Source organism: Microtus ochrogaster, chromosome 2 (assembly GCF_000317375.1).
Source record: "Microtus ochrogaster isolate Prairie Vole_2 chromosome 2, MicOch1.0, whole genome shotgun sequence".
Lineage (NCBI taxonomy): Eukaryota > Metazoa > Chordata > Mammalia > Rodentia > Cricetidae > Microtus > Microtus ochrogaster.
Genome location: NC_022010.1, coordinates 23,414,385 through 23,426,817, shown reverse-complemented (window position 1 = coordinate 23,426,817; position 12,433 = coordinate 23,414,385). Strand labels below are relative to the sequence as shown.

At 46.7% G+C, this 12,433-nt stretch overlaps 1 protein-coding gene across 3 annotated transcripts in view; it reads left to right on the top strand.

Moving 5' to 3' along the window:
- LOC102000749 (general transcription factor II-I repeat domain-containing protein 2) overlaps positions 1–12,433 on the top strand; it is a 37,959-nt gene that overhangs the window by 6,165 nt on the left and 19,361 nt on the right. For 2 of the 3 annotated variants that reach the window (XM_026787865.1, XM_005344665.2), the window contains exons 3-8: positions 1,193–1,331; positions 4,300–4,401; positions 6,450–6,633; positions 6,990–7,018; positions 10,592–10,646; positions 11,426–11,469. In XM_026787865.1, the coding sequence (XP_026643666.1) occupies positions 1,193–1,331; positions 4,300–4,401; positions 6,450–6,633; positions 6,990–7,018; positions 10,592–10,646; positions 11,426–11,469 (553 nt within the window). The remainder of the gene's footprint in view (positions 1–1,192; positions 1,332–4,299; positions 4,402–6,449; positions 6,634–6,989; positions 7,019–10,591; positions 10,647–11,425; positions 11,470–12,433) is intronic. The other variant, XM_026787868.1, reaches the window with a different exon arrangement.

Here is a 12,433-nt window from a genome sequence, read left to right as displayed (position 1 = left end):
GTTTTTCGAGACAGGGTTTCTCTGTGGCTTTGGAGCCTGTCCTGGCACTAGCTCTGTAGACCAGGCTGGTCTCGAACTCACAGAGATCCACCTGCCTCCTGAGTGCTGGGATTAAAGGCGTGCGCCACCATTGCCCGGCGTGGAACTAGCTCTAGTAGACCAGGCTGGCCTCGAACTCACAGAGATCGCCTGCCTCTGCCTCCCGAGTGCTGGGATTAAAGGTGTGCGCCACCACCGCCCAGCTTGTTTTGATCTTTTTACAAACATTTAGTGTATGTGATGTGCGTGCGCATGTACAGGCCATAGAATGCACCCCAAGGATGGCTTTTGGGAAGCTGGTACTCTCCTTCCATCTTGTGGGTCCTGGGGATCGAACCCAGGTTGTAAGGCTACCCACCAGGCCATCTTGCTAGCCTAACAGTGAGTTCAAGGCCAGTCTGGGACACATGAGACCATCCTCTTTACCCTCTAAGAAAAGAAAACTAGAAATATCTGCCCCAAAAATAATGGAATGGAAACGGATCCATTTCTGCATTTGAAAAACAAGCACTCATGATGGGCCCTCACAATCCAGGCTTCTTCTAGACACGGGGTGCAAGGCATGAGGGCAGAGCAGGCCCCCTCGCAGGTCTTCCATCATGTGTGTATGTGTTTCTGTAGGTAAATATAATAACCGTAAAGTAGGGCCAGTGGGACAGCTCAACAGGCAAAGGAGCCCGACACAACGCTGACTGTCTGAGCTCAGTTCTCAGGACCCACAGAGTAGAAGGAGAGAACTGACCCCTGCAAGCTGTTCTCTGACCTTCTCACGAGTACTGTGATGTGGGCACACTGATGCATGCATGCACACACACACACACACACACACACACACACGCACTACTACCACTACTCATAATAAAGTGGAAAGTAGAATATGGAAAGAGAAAGAGTGAGCAGTTTGGGCGTCTGGGAGAAAATCTCTTCGTACTTGCCCCTTCTTTGCTTTGTTTTTTGAGACAGATTCTCATCCAGCCCAGGCTGACCTTGAACTTGCTATGCCAGGGAGACTTTGAGCTTTCTGTCTCTGCTGTGCTGGGATCATGGGTGTGTGCCATCTCTCTTCTTCCCTTTAGTAGGACTCCTCAGCCCACCTAACCAACTCGAGTCCTGCATGTGTAGAAGCCACCATTGTTCTGCGTTTCTGTTGCAGTGTAAAGAGCTGGCCAAGTCCAAGGCCGAGGTGGCCTGCATCGCCGTGTATGAGGCAGAGGTGTACGTGGTGGGGACAGATCGAGGCTGTGCCTTTGTCAACGCCAGACAGGATTTCCAGAAAGACTTCGCACAGCATTGTAGGTGGCCAGCACTGTATCATGTCTCCCCTGGTGCTGTTTGTTCGTTTGTTTGCTTGGTTTTTACATTGGGGACTGAATTTAGGTCCTCACACATGCTAGCCAAGTACTTCACCATTGAACTGTATACTGTAGCCTCATATTTCATTTTTGTTTTTTTTTTTGATTCTCAAAATTTTATGACATGAAACTATACTGCTTTTATTGTTAGACAAACAATAAAAACAAGAAAAAAAGAGCAATAGATTAAAAAAAGAAGTATAACTTTGATATTTGATTAGGCGAATCAAGTATCACATACTCATATTTCATTTTATTAAAAAAAAAATTGAGGCAGGGTCTCATTATGTAGCCCTAGCTGACTTAAGACTTGCTATCTAGACCAGGCTGGTCTTGAACTCACAGATATCCTCCTCCCTCTACCTCCCAAGATTAAAACATATACCACACTGATGATAGCATTTTTGCTCAGCATTCTGTTAACGTGATGTATTGCATTTATTGAGTTTTTTGTTTCTCTGTTTGGTGTTGTAGAATATAAGTTAAAGATGTGCATTCATTTCTGCTGGGGAACATTTGTTTAATGATGCAAAGGTGTGCTGCATTCTTTTATGATGCATTTGTTTAAGTCTGTGAGCTGTGTTACTTTCCTGTCTAATAACGAGCTGACTAGCCAATAGCCAGGCAGGAGAAAGGATGGGTGGTGCTGGCAGGCAGAGAGAATAAATGGGAGAAATCTGGAATGAAGAGATCAAGGAACGAGAAAAGGAGAAAGGACTTCAGGGGCCAGCTACACAGCCAGCCATGGAATAAAAAGTAAAGAAAGGTATACGGAAAGAGAAAGATAAAAGCCCAGAGGCAAAAGATAGACAGGATGATTTAAATTAAGAAAAGCTGGCTGGGGCTGGAGAAATGGCTCAGTGGTTTAAGAGCATTGCCTGCTCTTCCAAAGGTCCTGAGTTCAATTCCCAGCAACCACATGGTGGCTCACAACCATCTGTAATGAGGTCTGGTGCCCTCTTCTGGCCTGCAGGCATACACACAGACAGAATATTGTATACATAATAAATAAATATTTTTTTTAAAAAAAAGAAAAGATGGCTAAAAATAAACTAAGGCCGGGAATTTATAAGAATTAAGCATAATTGCCAGGCTGTGGTGGCACACGCCTTTAATCCCAGCACTCAGCAGGTAGAGGCAAGCAAAGCTCTGTGAGTTCGAGGTCAGCCTGGTCTACAAAGCTACAGAGAAACCCTTTCTCGGAAAAACACACACACACACACACACACACACACACACACACACACACACACACCCGCTGTGGCCAGGGGATGGTGGTGCCTTTAATCCCAGTACTCAGGAGGCAGAGGCAGGTGGATATCTGTGAGTTTGAGGCCAGCCTGGTCTACAGAGGGAATTCCAAAAACAAACAAACAAAACAAAAACAAGAAGAAGAAAAAAAAGAATAAGCCTCTGTGTAATTTATTTGGGAGCTGGGTGACAGGCCCCAAAGAGCCGAAAGAGTTAAAAATAAATAGTTAAACAAACCAACTACAGGTTGGTTTTTTTTTTTTTCCTTTTCTTTATTTTTTTTTAAATTTATTTATTTATTATGTATACAATGTTCTGCCTGCATGTGTCCCTGCAGGCCAGAAGTTGGCAACAGATCTTATTAGAGATGGTTGTGAGCCACCATGTGGTTGCTGGGAATTGAAATCAGGACCTCTGGTAGAACAGTCAGTGCTCTTAACCGCTGAGCCATTTCTCCAGCCCCATGGTTTTGTTTTTTCAAGACAGGGTTTCTTTGGGTAGCCCTGGCTGTCCTTGAACTCACACCCATCTGCTCTGCCTCCTGAGTGCTGAGATTGACAACACGTCCCAGCATGCCTAGCCTGATGACAGGAATTTTGCTCATGCTGACATGGTGTATTGCATTTACTGCTGAGGATTACCTCAGCTCAGGATCCTCCTCCCTGCACCTGCTGAGTGCTGCGATTGAAGGTCTGTGCCACCATGCCCAGCTACAGATTCTTGAGATGGTGTAGGATTTAGTTGCTGATTTGAGGATTTTTCTTGTTCTTTCTTGTTATTTGTGTCATTTTGAGATAGGGTCACCCGTGAGACTGTAGTCGTTGCTGCCCTTGTGCTGGCCCTCCTTTCTCAGACTCCCAAGTGCTGACTCACCCAGGCATACGGGGAGCAGTCGCTTCATTTCAGGGGTGGCCACCATGCTTGATCCTATTCATCATATAAACCTGCCATTCTGTTGGGGCTAGAGAGATAGTCAGTGGTTAAGGCATTGCTGTGCCTACACAGGACCCAAGTTTGGCTCTCAGCATCTTCATCAGATCTGTAAGAACCTCTGGTAACACCAGCGCCAAGGGATCGGATGTTCTCTTCTGGCCTCCCAGAGTATACACACACATGTGTCATACACACACACACACACACACACACACATGCACATAAGAATAACTCTTTTTTAAAAATTACTCTATTTGAACTGGAGACATGGCTCAGCAGTTAAGAGTACTGGCTGCTTTTCCAGAGGTCCTGAGTTCAACTCCCAGTACTCATATTGTGGGTCACAGCCATCAATAATGATATCTGGTACCCTCTTCTGGCCTGCAGACATATATGTAGACAGAAAACTGTATACATAATAAATAAATAAATAAATAAATAAATAAATAAATAAATAAATCTTTTTGGAAAAATTGCTCTAGGGACTAGGAGAAAGAGCTCAGTTAGTAGAGTGGTTGTCTAGAATGTGTGAAGCTCTGTCTTCGATCCTTCGAAAAACAAAAACCAAAACCAACAAAAAAAGATCCCTCTTTATTTCTTTACGTAAGAGGGTCATTTTATGATTTTTTTCCTTTTTTCCCTCCTTTTCCCTCAGTACCAAAAATACAGATAAAAGGGCCAGACAGAGTGCTTACTCTGACCCATTCTCATCCTGTGTTTGCAGGCCAGGGGGAAGGGCTGACTGAAGAGAAACCACTGTGTCCCGAAAATGGAGAAGCCCAGCTGCTCAGAAAAGCAGTGGAGGACCATTTCAGCCTTTGTTACCGTAAGTCCTGATGGAGCATGGGAACCGCCTCCGTACATCCCCAGCACACATTTGTGTGTGTGAGAGAGAGTGAGTGAGGTGCACACGTGCCATATAGTACCCTTGGAGGCCATAGAGCAACTTGCAGGAAGCTGGTATTCTTCTATTGTGGGTTCAGGAGATTGATTGAACTCAGGTCACCATGTTTGCACGGTAAGCTCTTTTACCCGTGAACCCTCTCTCGGTCTCATGAGTGCTCTAAATAGTCATGGAGGAGTTGTGTAATTGTATCAACTTGATGACTAAGGAGTCTATGAACTCATTTACTCATTAATTTATATATTTACTTTGCAGTGTTATGGGGAAAACCTAGTTGCATGCCTGCCAGGCAGGTGCTGTAGCACTCAGCCACACCTCTAGCCCCTCACTGGTACTCTAGATCCGTCATCAGCATCACAAAGAATAAAAACAGAACATACCTGTAAATCACCCAGTGTGCAGCAGAAAGGGGAGGGTAATGTACAGATGTGGAGAAAGTAAATGATAGACATTCATATAGGAAACGTCACAGAAGAGCTAGATGTGATTCCAGCACTCAGGACCCCGAGGCAGGAGGATCCCTGCAAGGTGAATACCAACCTGGGTTCAGGCTACCATGGGCTACCTTTCTCAAAAACTCAAGTAAAAGAACTAACCAGGAGCATGTCTTTAATCCCAGCACTCAGGAGGCAGAGGCAGGAGGATTTCTGAGTTCAAGGCCAGCCTGGTCCACAGAGTGAGTTGAGGACAGCCAAGGCTGTTACACAGAGAAACCCTGTCTCAAAAAACCAAGGCGGGGACAAAAAGCAAGTTGGGGAGGAAACAGTCTATTTGACATGCATTTGCATGTATGTGTGTGTGTGCTGGATATGTACATATATATCTCTATGTGTGTGGTTATATATATAATGTATGTGTGTATATATAATGAATATATACATAACACATCTATGTGGATATGTGTGTGTATATTTATAGATATATATGTACACATATATATATATATATATATAAAACGAATTATTCACATGACTTACAGACTGTGGTCCAGTTAATCCAACAATGACTGTCTCCTGACAGAAAGATCAAGGACCTGGCAGTCGTCCAGTCCACGGGGCTGGATGTCTTAGCTAGTCTTCAGGCTGTGTTGGAATCCCGAAGGATCAGGTTCTAATATCAGCAAAGGAGTGCCGCAGCAGAAGGATAGATTACTTTGCCAGCGAGACTGAGGGCAAGCAGGCAAAATGCAAAAGCTCCCTCCTTCCATGTCCTTTTAATGCAGACTACCACCTGAAGGTGTGGCTCAGTTTTAGGGTAAGTCACCTCGCCTCAAATGATCCAATCAAGAAAATCCTTCATGGCTGTGCCCAGCTTCTTAGGTTTTAGTTGATTCCTAATGCATTCAAATCAACAAGCAAGATCAGCCATCACAAGAGGGGTAGAAGCCGGGCGGTGGTGGCGCACGCCTTTAATCCCAGCACTTGGGAGGCAGAGGCAGGCGGATCTCTGTGAGTTCAAGACCGGCCTGGTCTACAAGAGCTAGTTCCAGGACAGGCTCCAAAACCACAGAGAAACCCTATCTCGAAAAAAAAAAAAAAAAAAAAAAAATTTCCTTCCCCCAAAAAAAAAAAAAACCCAAGAGTTTAATCCCAGCACTCTGGAGCCAGAGGCAGGAGGATCTCTGTGAGTTCGAGGCCAGCCTGGTCTACAAGAGCTAGTTCCAGGACAGGAACCAAAAAGCTATGGAGAAACCCTGTCTCAAAAAAAACAAAACAAAACAAAAAAAAACAAAAAAACCAGAGGGGTAGAGCCCATCAAGGCAGGGAAGCCATGGCAACAGCCAGGAAAGGGACAACAGAAGCAGGGAGCTTACTGATCACACTGCAGCCACACTCAGGAAGCAGAAGGAGAGCACACTTTGTGCTTTTAATGCATGTTCGAGCCACGTATCCCAGCGTCTAATTGCCTGGGTGAAGCTGGCTGGTTGAAAGTCTGCAGCTATCATCCGCCATCTCTCGCTCCTGCTCTAGGTAAAGCTCTGGGGACGACAGCTACGGTCCCTGTTCCCTATGAGCAGATGCTTCAGGACAAGACAGCTGTGCTGGTGCAGGGCCTTCCGGAAGGCCTGGTCTTTCAGCACCCCGACAGTTACAGTCCTGAAACCCTGAGGTGGATTCTGGAGAACAAAGCAGGGATTTCATTCGTCATAAACAGGTAATCTGCTCTGTGTCCTCTAACGGTTTGTTCAAAGGCAAGCTGGCTCGAATCAAGTATGGAGGCACAGGCCTGCAATTGCAGTACCAGGAGACTGAGGCAGGGAGAGTCACTGAGGCAGGCCTGGGTTACAGTGAGTTCAAGGACAGCCTGGGATGTATACTGAAACCCGTCTCAAAAATCAATAAATAAACAAGATTATCGTGGTCTGAAGCCATAGCTGAGTCCTAGAGTTCTCATCTGGCATGTACCAGGTCCTGGGTTCCAGGCCCAGAATTGCCGCAAAGTGGGTTGTTCACTGTGTGTGACTGGTCTGCTTGTGTTCATGTTGGGTAATGGTGTTGGTTTTCTTGCAGACCTTTCCGAGGTGCAGAGAGCCAGCTGGGTGAGTAGCAGGTTCTGATCCTCAGTGACTGCCCAGAGCCACTGAACCCATCTTCTACTATGATGAGGATAATGCATGTTTTGATATTCTCCTTCATTTTACCACATCGAGGAGGCAACCTGTGCTTGGGGGTGGTGGCAGCTTGATAGTAGATCTATTTATTACCTATGGGATTGCCCAGTGAGGGTCTGAGTGTGCGGTTCAATAGTAAAGCACCTGCCTAGAATCCCCCAATGCGCTGGTAGCCTGGCTAAGTGGTAGAGCACCTGCCTAGATCCATTAGTGAGGTTCTAGAGGCATAGCTCAGTAGGAAAAATCTGATCCAGTATCCTCTAGTGAGGGGCTCAGGGTATGGGCTCATTGGTAGAGCCCCTGCCTAGAATCCTCCAGAGAGGACTGGGGGTACAGCTCAGTTTTAAAGCCCCTGCCTAGAATCCCCAGTGAGGGGCTTGGGGTATGGCTCAGTAAGGGGTGCATCAGACCCTGGGTTCTCTCATCAACACTATAAAGTAGAAAGAGAGAACCTCTAACTCTCAAGAGCCAGACCAGCACAGGAAGAAACAACAGCCGGAGTTCATCACAGCCTAGACTAGGGAAATTCTGTAGTGACACCCACCTGGTCTTCCAGAGGAGTGTGGGAACATAGGGAGTCAGCTACTGGTCTGAGTACCAGCTCTGCATGGGCCTGGGTTGATGGGTTTGAGGGTCAAGGATTCATTCCTTTGTCTCTGAAACTCAGGTCTAGGAGAAGTAATGATCTGTTTAGCAAAGAGCCAGGCAAACAGTGGTGCTCATAGAATGTTAGCATCATCCGTGGGGTTGGGATGGGGCTGGAACAGCTTGATTGAAAACCTTCACAGTGATACGGCTCTTACGATAAGCAGGGGCTCGTCGGGGCGGTGGACCACTGTTGTAGTCTCATCACTGGGGAGGCTGAGGCAAGAGGTTCAGGAGGTAAGGCCAGCCTGAACTATGTAGCAAGTTCAAGTTCAACTTAGACTGCATAGCAAGACCCTGCCTCAGTCGAGCGGTGGTAATACACCCCTTTGGTTCCATCACTCAGGAGGCAGAAGCAGGCAAATCTCTCTGGGTTTGAGGCCAAAAAGAACCTGCCTCAAGGCCGGGCGATGGTGGCGCACGCCTTTAATCCCAGCACTCGGGAGGCAGAGGCAGGCAGATATCTGTGAGTTCAAGACCAGCCTGGTCTACAGAGCTAGATCCAGGACAGGCTCCAAAGCCACAGAGAAACCCTGTCTCGAAAAACCAAAGTTTAAGAAATCAACAAGCAACGACTCATCAGGTTGGTTCCTATGAAACAACAAAGCTGTGTGGTAGAGTACCCTCAGACCTGTGTCCCCGTCCCATTGATTCACAGCAATGAATGTACCCACACACAAACACACACCCGCCAAATACCTCTGCCAAAGGCATTTAAAAATCCACCCATCTATGGCTGGGCATAATATCAAGTGTCTTTTTTTTTTTTTAAAGATTTAGTCATTTATTATGTACACAACATTCTGCCTTGATGTATGCCCGCACACCAGAGGAGGGCGCCAGATCTCAGTACAGATGGTTGTGAGCCACCATGTGGTTCCTGGGAATTGAACTCAGGACCTCTGGAAGAGCAGTTAGTGCTCTTAACCTCTGAGCCATCTCTCCAGCCCAATATCAAGTGTCTTTATCCCAGCACTTGGAAGTCAGAGGCAGGGCTATCTCTGAGTTCAAAGCCATGCTGGTCCACCTAGTGAATCCTTAACCAGCCAAAGCTACATAGTAAGACCCTGTCTAAAAAAAGAAAGAAATGAAGAAATCCATCCACGTTATTTTCTTAAATTATGATTTTTGAAATGTAACTGGAGCTCTGTGCCCCTAGTGGTTTACAAACTATGTTGTCTAAAGGGGATGTCATGATTGACAGCACAGGTGGAGGAAGGAGTTACAGGGTTGGGAACTGTGGTCCTCCCATTGCTATGTACCTAACTGTGGTCCCCTTCTAGTCCACCTCTCTGTGGGATCTCTGTGAGGACCTTGTGGTCCTCTGGCTCCCGTTAGAGCAGGGAGTTGGTGTCCAGTATGGTAGTACACACTGTCATCCCAGCATTTGAGAGACCGAGTCAGGAGAGTTGGGAGTTCAAGACCAGCCTGGGCTACATAGCAAAACCTTGTCTCAAAGAAAGGACTGGAGAGACGCTTTCTCTCAGTTAATAACTCTTGCAGAAGGCCAGAGCACAGTTCTCAGCACCACACAGTGGCTTACAATGCCTATTACGCTAGCTCTATAGAATCCATGCCCGCTTCTAGCTTCCAAGGGCATCAGGCATGCCTGTGATATACATGCATGCAGGCACTGGCAAATACACATAAAAAAACGGAAATGAATAAATAAAACTGAAAATCCAAAGAAGAACCTTAGTGTGGTGGTTGAATGACAGGAGACCATGTGACTATCACCCCAGAATCATTCATATTTTCTTATCGAACAACAGTCACACATAGCAACTGACATGTAGTGTTTCCACGGTGACACTCACTGTGGTTCCTCAGCCCGTGTGGGATGTCAGCACTGGAACTCCATGTGAGGACTCCCAAGTCCCTGGATGCCAGCTCCCTTCTGTACACTGCATTACTCCAGTGCAGCCCACTTAGGACACCCAATACCATGGAAGAGTGGCAAGGGTTAGACTGACTAGCATGATGACCAAGGACTACCATCTTAGTGCTGGAGAGATTGAGGCAGGAGAAGAACAGGCTTGAGGCCTGCCTGGGCCTTGGAATGAGTTCCAGGCCAGCTCAAGCTACATAATGAGCCTTCGTTACAAAGCAAAGCCGAGGTGACAGAACTCAGAGGTAGGGCACTTGCTTAGCACGTACTTGGCCCTGCTGTGGGTCAATCCTCAGCACCAAAAATAAGACTTAAAATCAATAAATTAGGAAAATAAAAAGTTCCAATACAAATGAGGAAAGACATTTTAAAAGCAAGAAGGAGAGAAGAAAGCCTAGTGCTTTGGGGGTGGAAGAAGGAGGATCCGGAGTTCAGGGTTATCCTTAGTACCCAGGGTATTTCAAGCCAGCCTGAGCTACCTATCTTGAAAAATAAATCCAACGATGAAACCCAAAAGGTATCAGTGTATTGCTAAGCTAAGGGGATAGTGGTGACACTGAAAGCTTCTTCATGTCCAGGACATTGGTTTTTCCCAGAGTCCCCTCAGGCTGGGCTGGGAGCCTGGAGGTTGGGAACCACTGGTTGTGGAGGGCCCGACTTCTCGCTAAGCCTCACTGTGCCCATGAAGAAGCAGACAGCCCATGTACTGACTCACTCAGGAGACCTAGCTGACGAGTGGCCAGGCTGAGGGTGACACCCACATTCCTGGCACTGCCTGCTCACTCCAGCGAACCCCACCAGCTGCTCTAATAATCAGGGCTGTTTTGACCAGCTTCCTCCCCGATGGCGTTCTGTGATGGCCTTGAGCTGAGAGGTCTCTGTTCTCTTGGCTTTCAAACGATGTGTCCTTGAATCTGGGTCCTGTCCTACAGTGCTGAGAGACTAATGTGTACCTTGTTCCTGCACAGGTAGTCTTGGGATGCCGACAGATGCCGAGAGGCTGGCACTACCCCCAAATGACAGGTAAAAACCAACAACAATAATAAATAAATAAAACAGTAATTAGTAAAGGCATAGAATGGTTCAATTCTCAGCACCGACGTGGGAGCTCACAGCTGTCTGTAACTTCATTCTAGGGGCTCTGACTCCCTCACATGGACATACCTGTAGGCAAAACACCAGTGCACATAAAATAATAAATAAATTTTAAAAAGTAAAATAGAGACATAGGATGAACCAGGCTCATGTCTTTAAACTCAGCACTTGGGAGGCAGAGGCAGATGGATCTGGAAGTTCAAGGCCAGCCTGGTCTATAGATTGAGTTCCAGGACAGCCAAGACTACACTGAGAAACCCTGTCTTGAAAAAACAAAATAAATAAATAATAAAGGCATAGAATGAATAATGAACCAGAAATAGTGACAAAGCCTTGTGATTTCAGCATAGAGAAGGGAAGCAAGGCGATCAAGGGGTCAAGACTCTTGGCTCCATAGTGAGTTTGAGGACAGCCTGTGTGAGGCCATGGGCCGTGTCTCAACCCCGCCCCCCGAAAAAAATTTTTTTATGTGTTCATGTAGGTATGTATACCACGTGTGTGTGTGTGCGCGTGCGCGCGTGTGTGCGCATGACACAAGAAACAGGGTTTCACTATGTAACTCTGGCTCTCCTGGAACTCGCTCTCTAGACCAGGCTGATCTGGAACTCACAGAGATCCCCCTGCCTCTGCCTCCCAAGTGCTAGAATTAAAGGTATATGTCACCAGCTCCACTGATTTTCTTGACCTGGATTCCCTTCTCCTTACAGCTGTGGCCCCATCAGTGTGAAAACTGAACCCATGGAAGATTCTGGTAGGTACACTGATGCTCTGACCACCTAATGTTAGCAGGTTACCACTTGACTGGCTGCTTTTTTTTTTTTTGGTTTTTCGAGACAGGGTTTCTCTGTGGTTTTTGGAGCCTGTCCTGGAACTAGCTCTGTAGACCAGGCTGGTCTCGAACTCACAGAGATCCGCCTGCCTCTGCCTCCCGAGTGCTGGGATTAAAGGCGTGCGCCACCACCGCCCGGCCTTGACTGGCTACTTTTTATTTACTTTTATAAAAATGACTTACGTCTTTTATAAGAATAGCTAAGGGGGCTGGAGAAATGGGTCACTAACTGCTCTTCCAGAGGGCAGGTGTTCAATTCCCGGCACCCACATGGTGGCTCACAACCATCTAGAATGAGATCTGCATCTTCTGGCCTGCAGGGATATGTGCAGGCAGAACACTGTATACATAATATATATATATAAACCTTAAAAAAATAACTAAGTAAGCCCAGTAGTGATAGCACATGCCTTTAATCCCAGCCCTTGGAAGCAGAGGCAGTCAGATCTCTGTGAGTTCAAGGCCAGCCTGATCTACAAGAGTGAGTTCCAGAGCAGTCAGGGCTATTACACAGAGAAACCCTATCTTGAAAAAATAAAAAAAAAAAGAATAAGTAATTAATCATAACTCGGACCATATTTATAGAGTCCTAGGGAAGTGCTACTTATCTGAAATGTTTAATCCCGGCCATTGAGATGGTTCAGCAGGTAGACACTTGCCTGTTGACCTGAGTTCAAGCCCAGGATGTACATCCTGCAAGAGAGCCAGCACCCACAGCTGTCCTCTGCCACACGCCACACTCCACGCCACATGCACACACTTGCACACACCACACTCCACAGCACACGCACACACATGCACACACCACACTCCACAGCACACGCATACACATGCACACGCCACACTCCACAGCACACGCATACACATGCACACACCACATGCACAC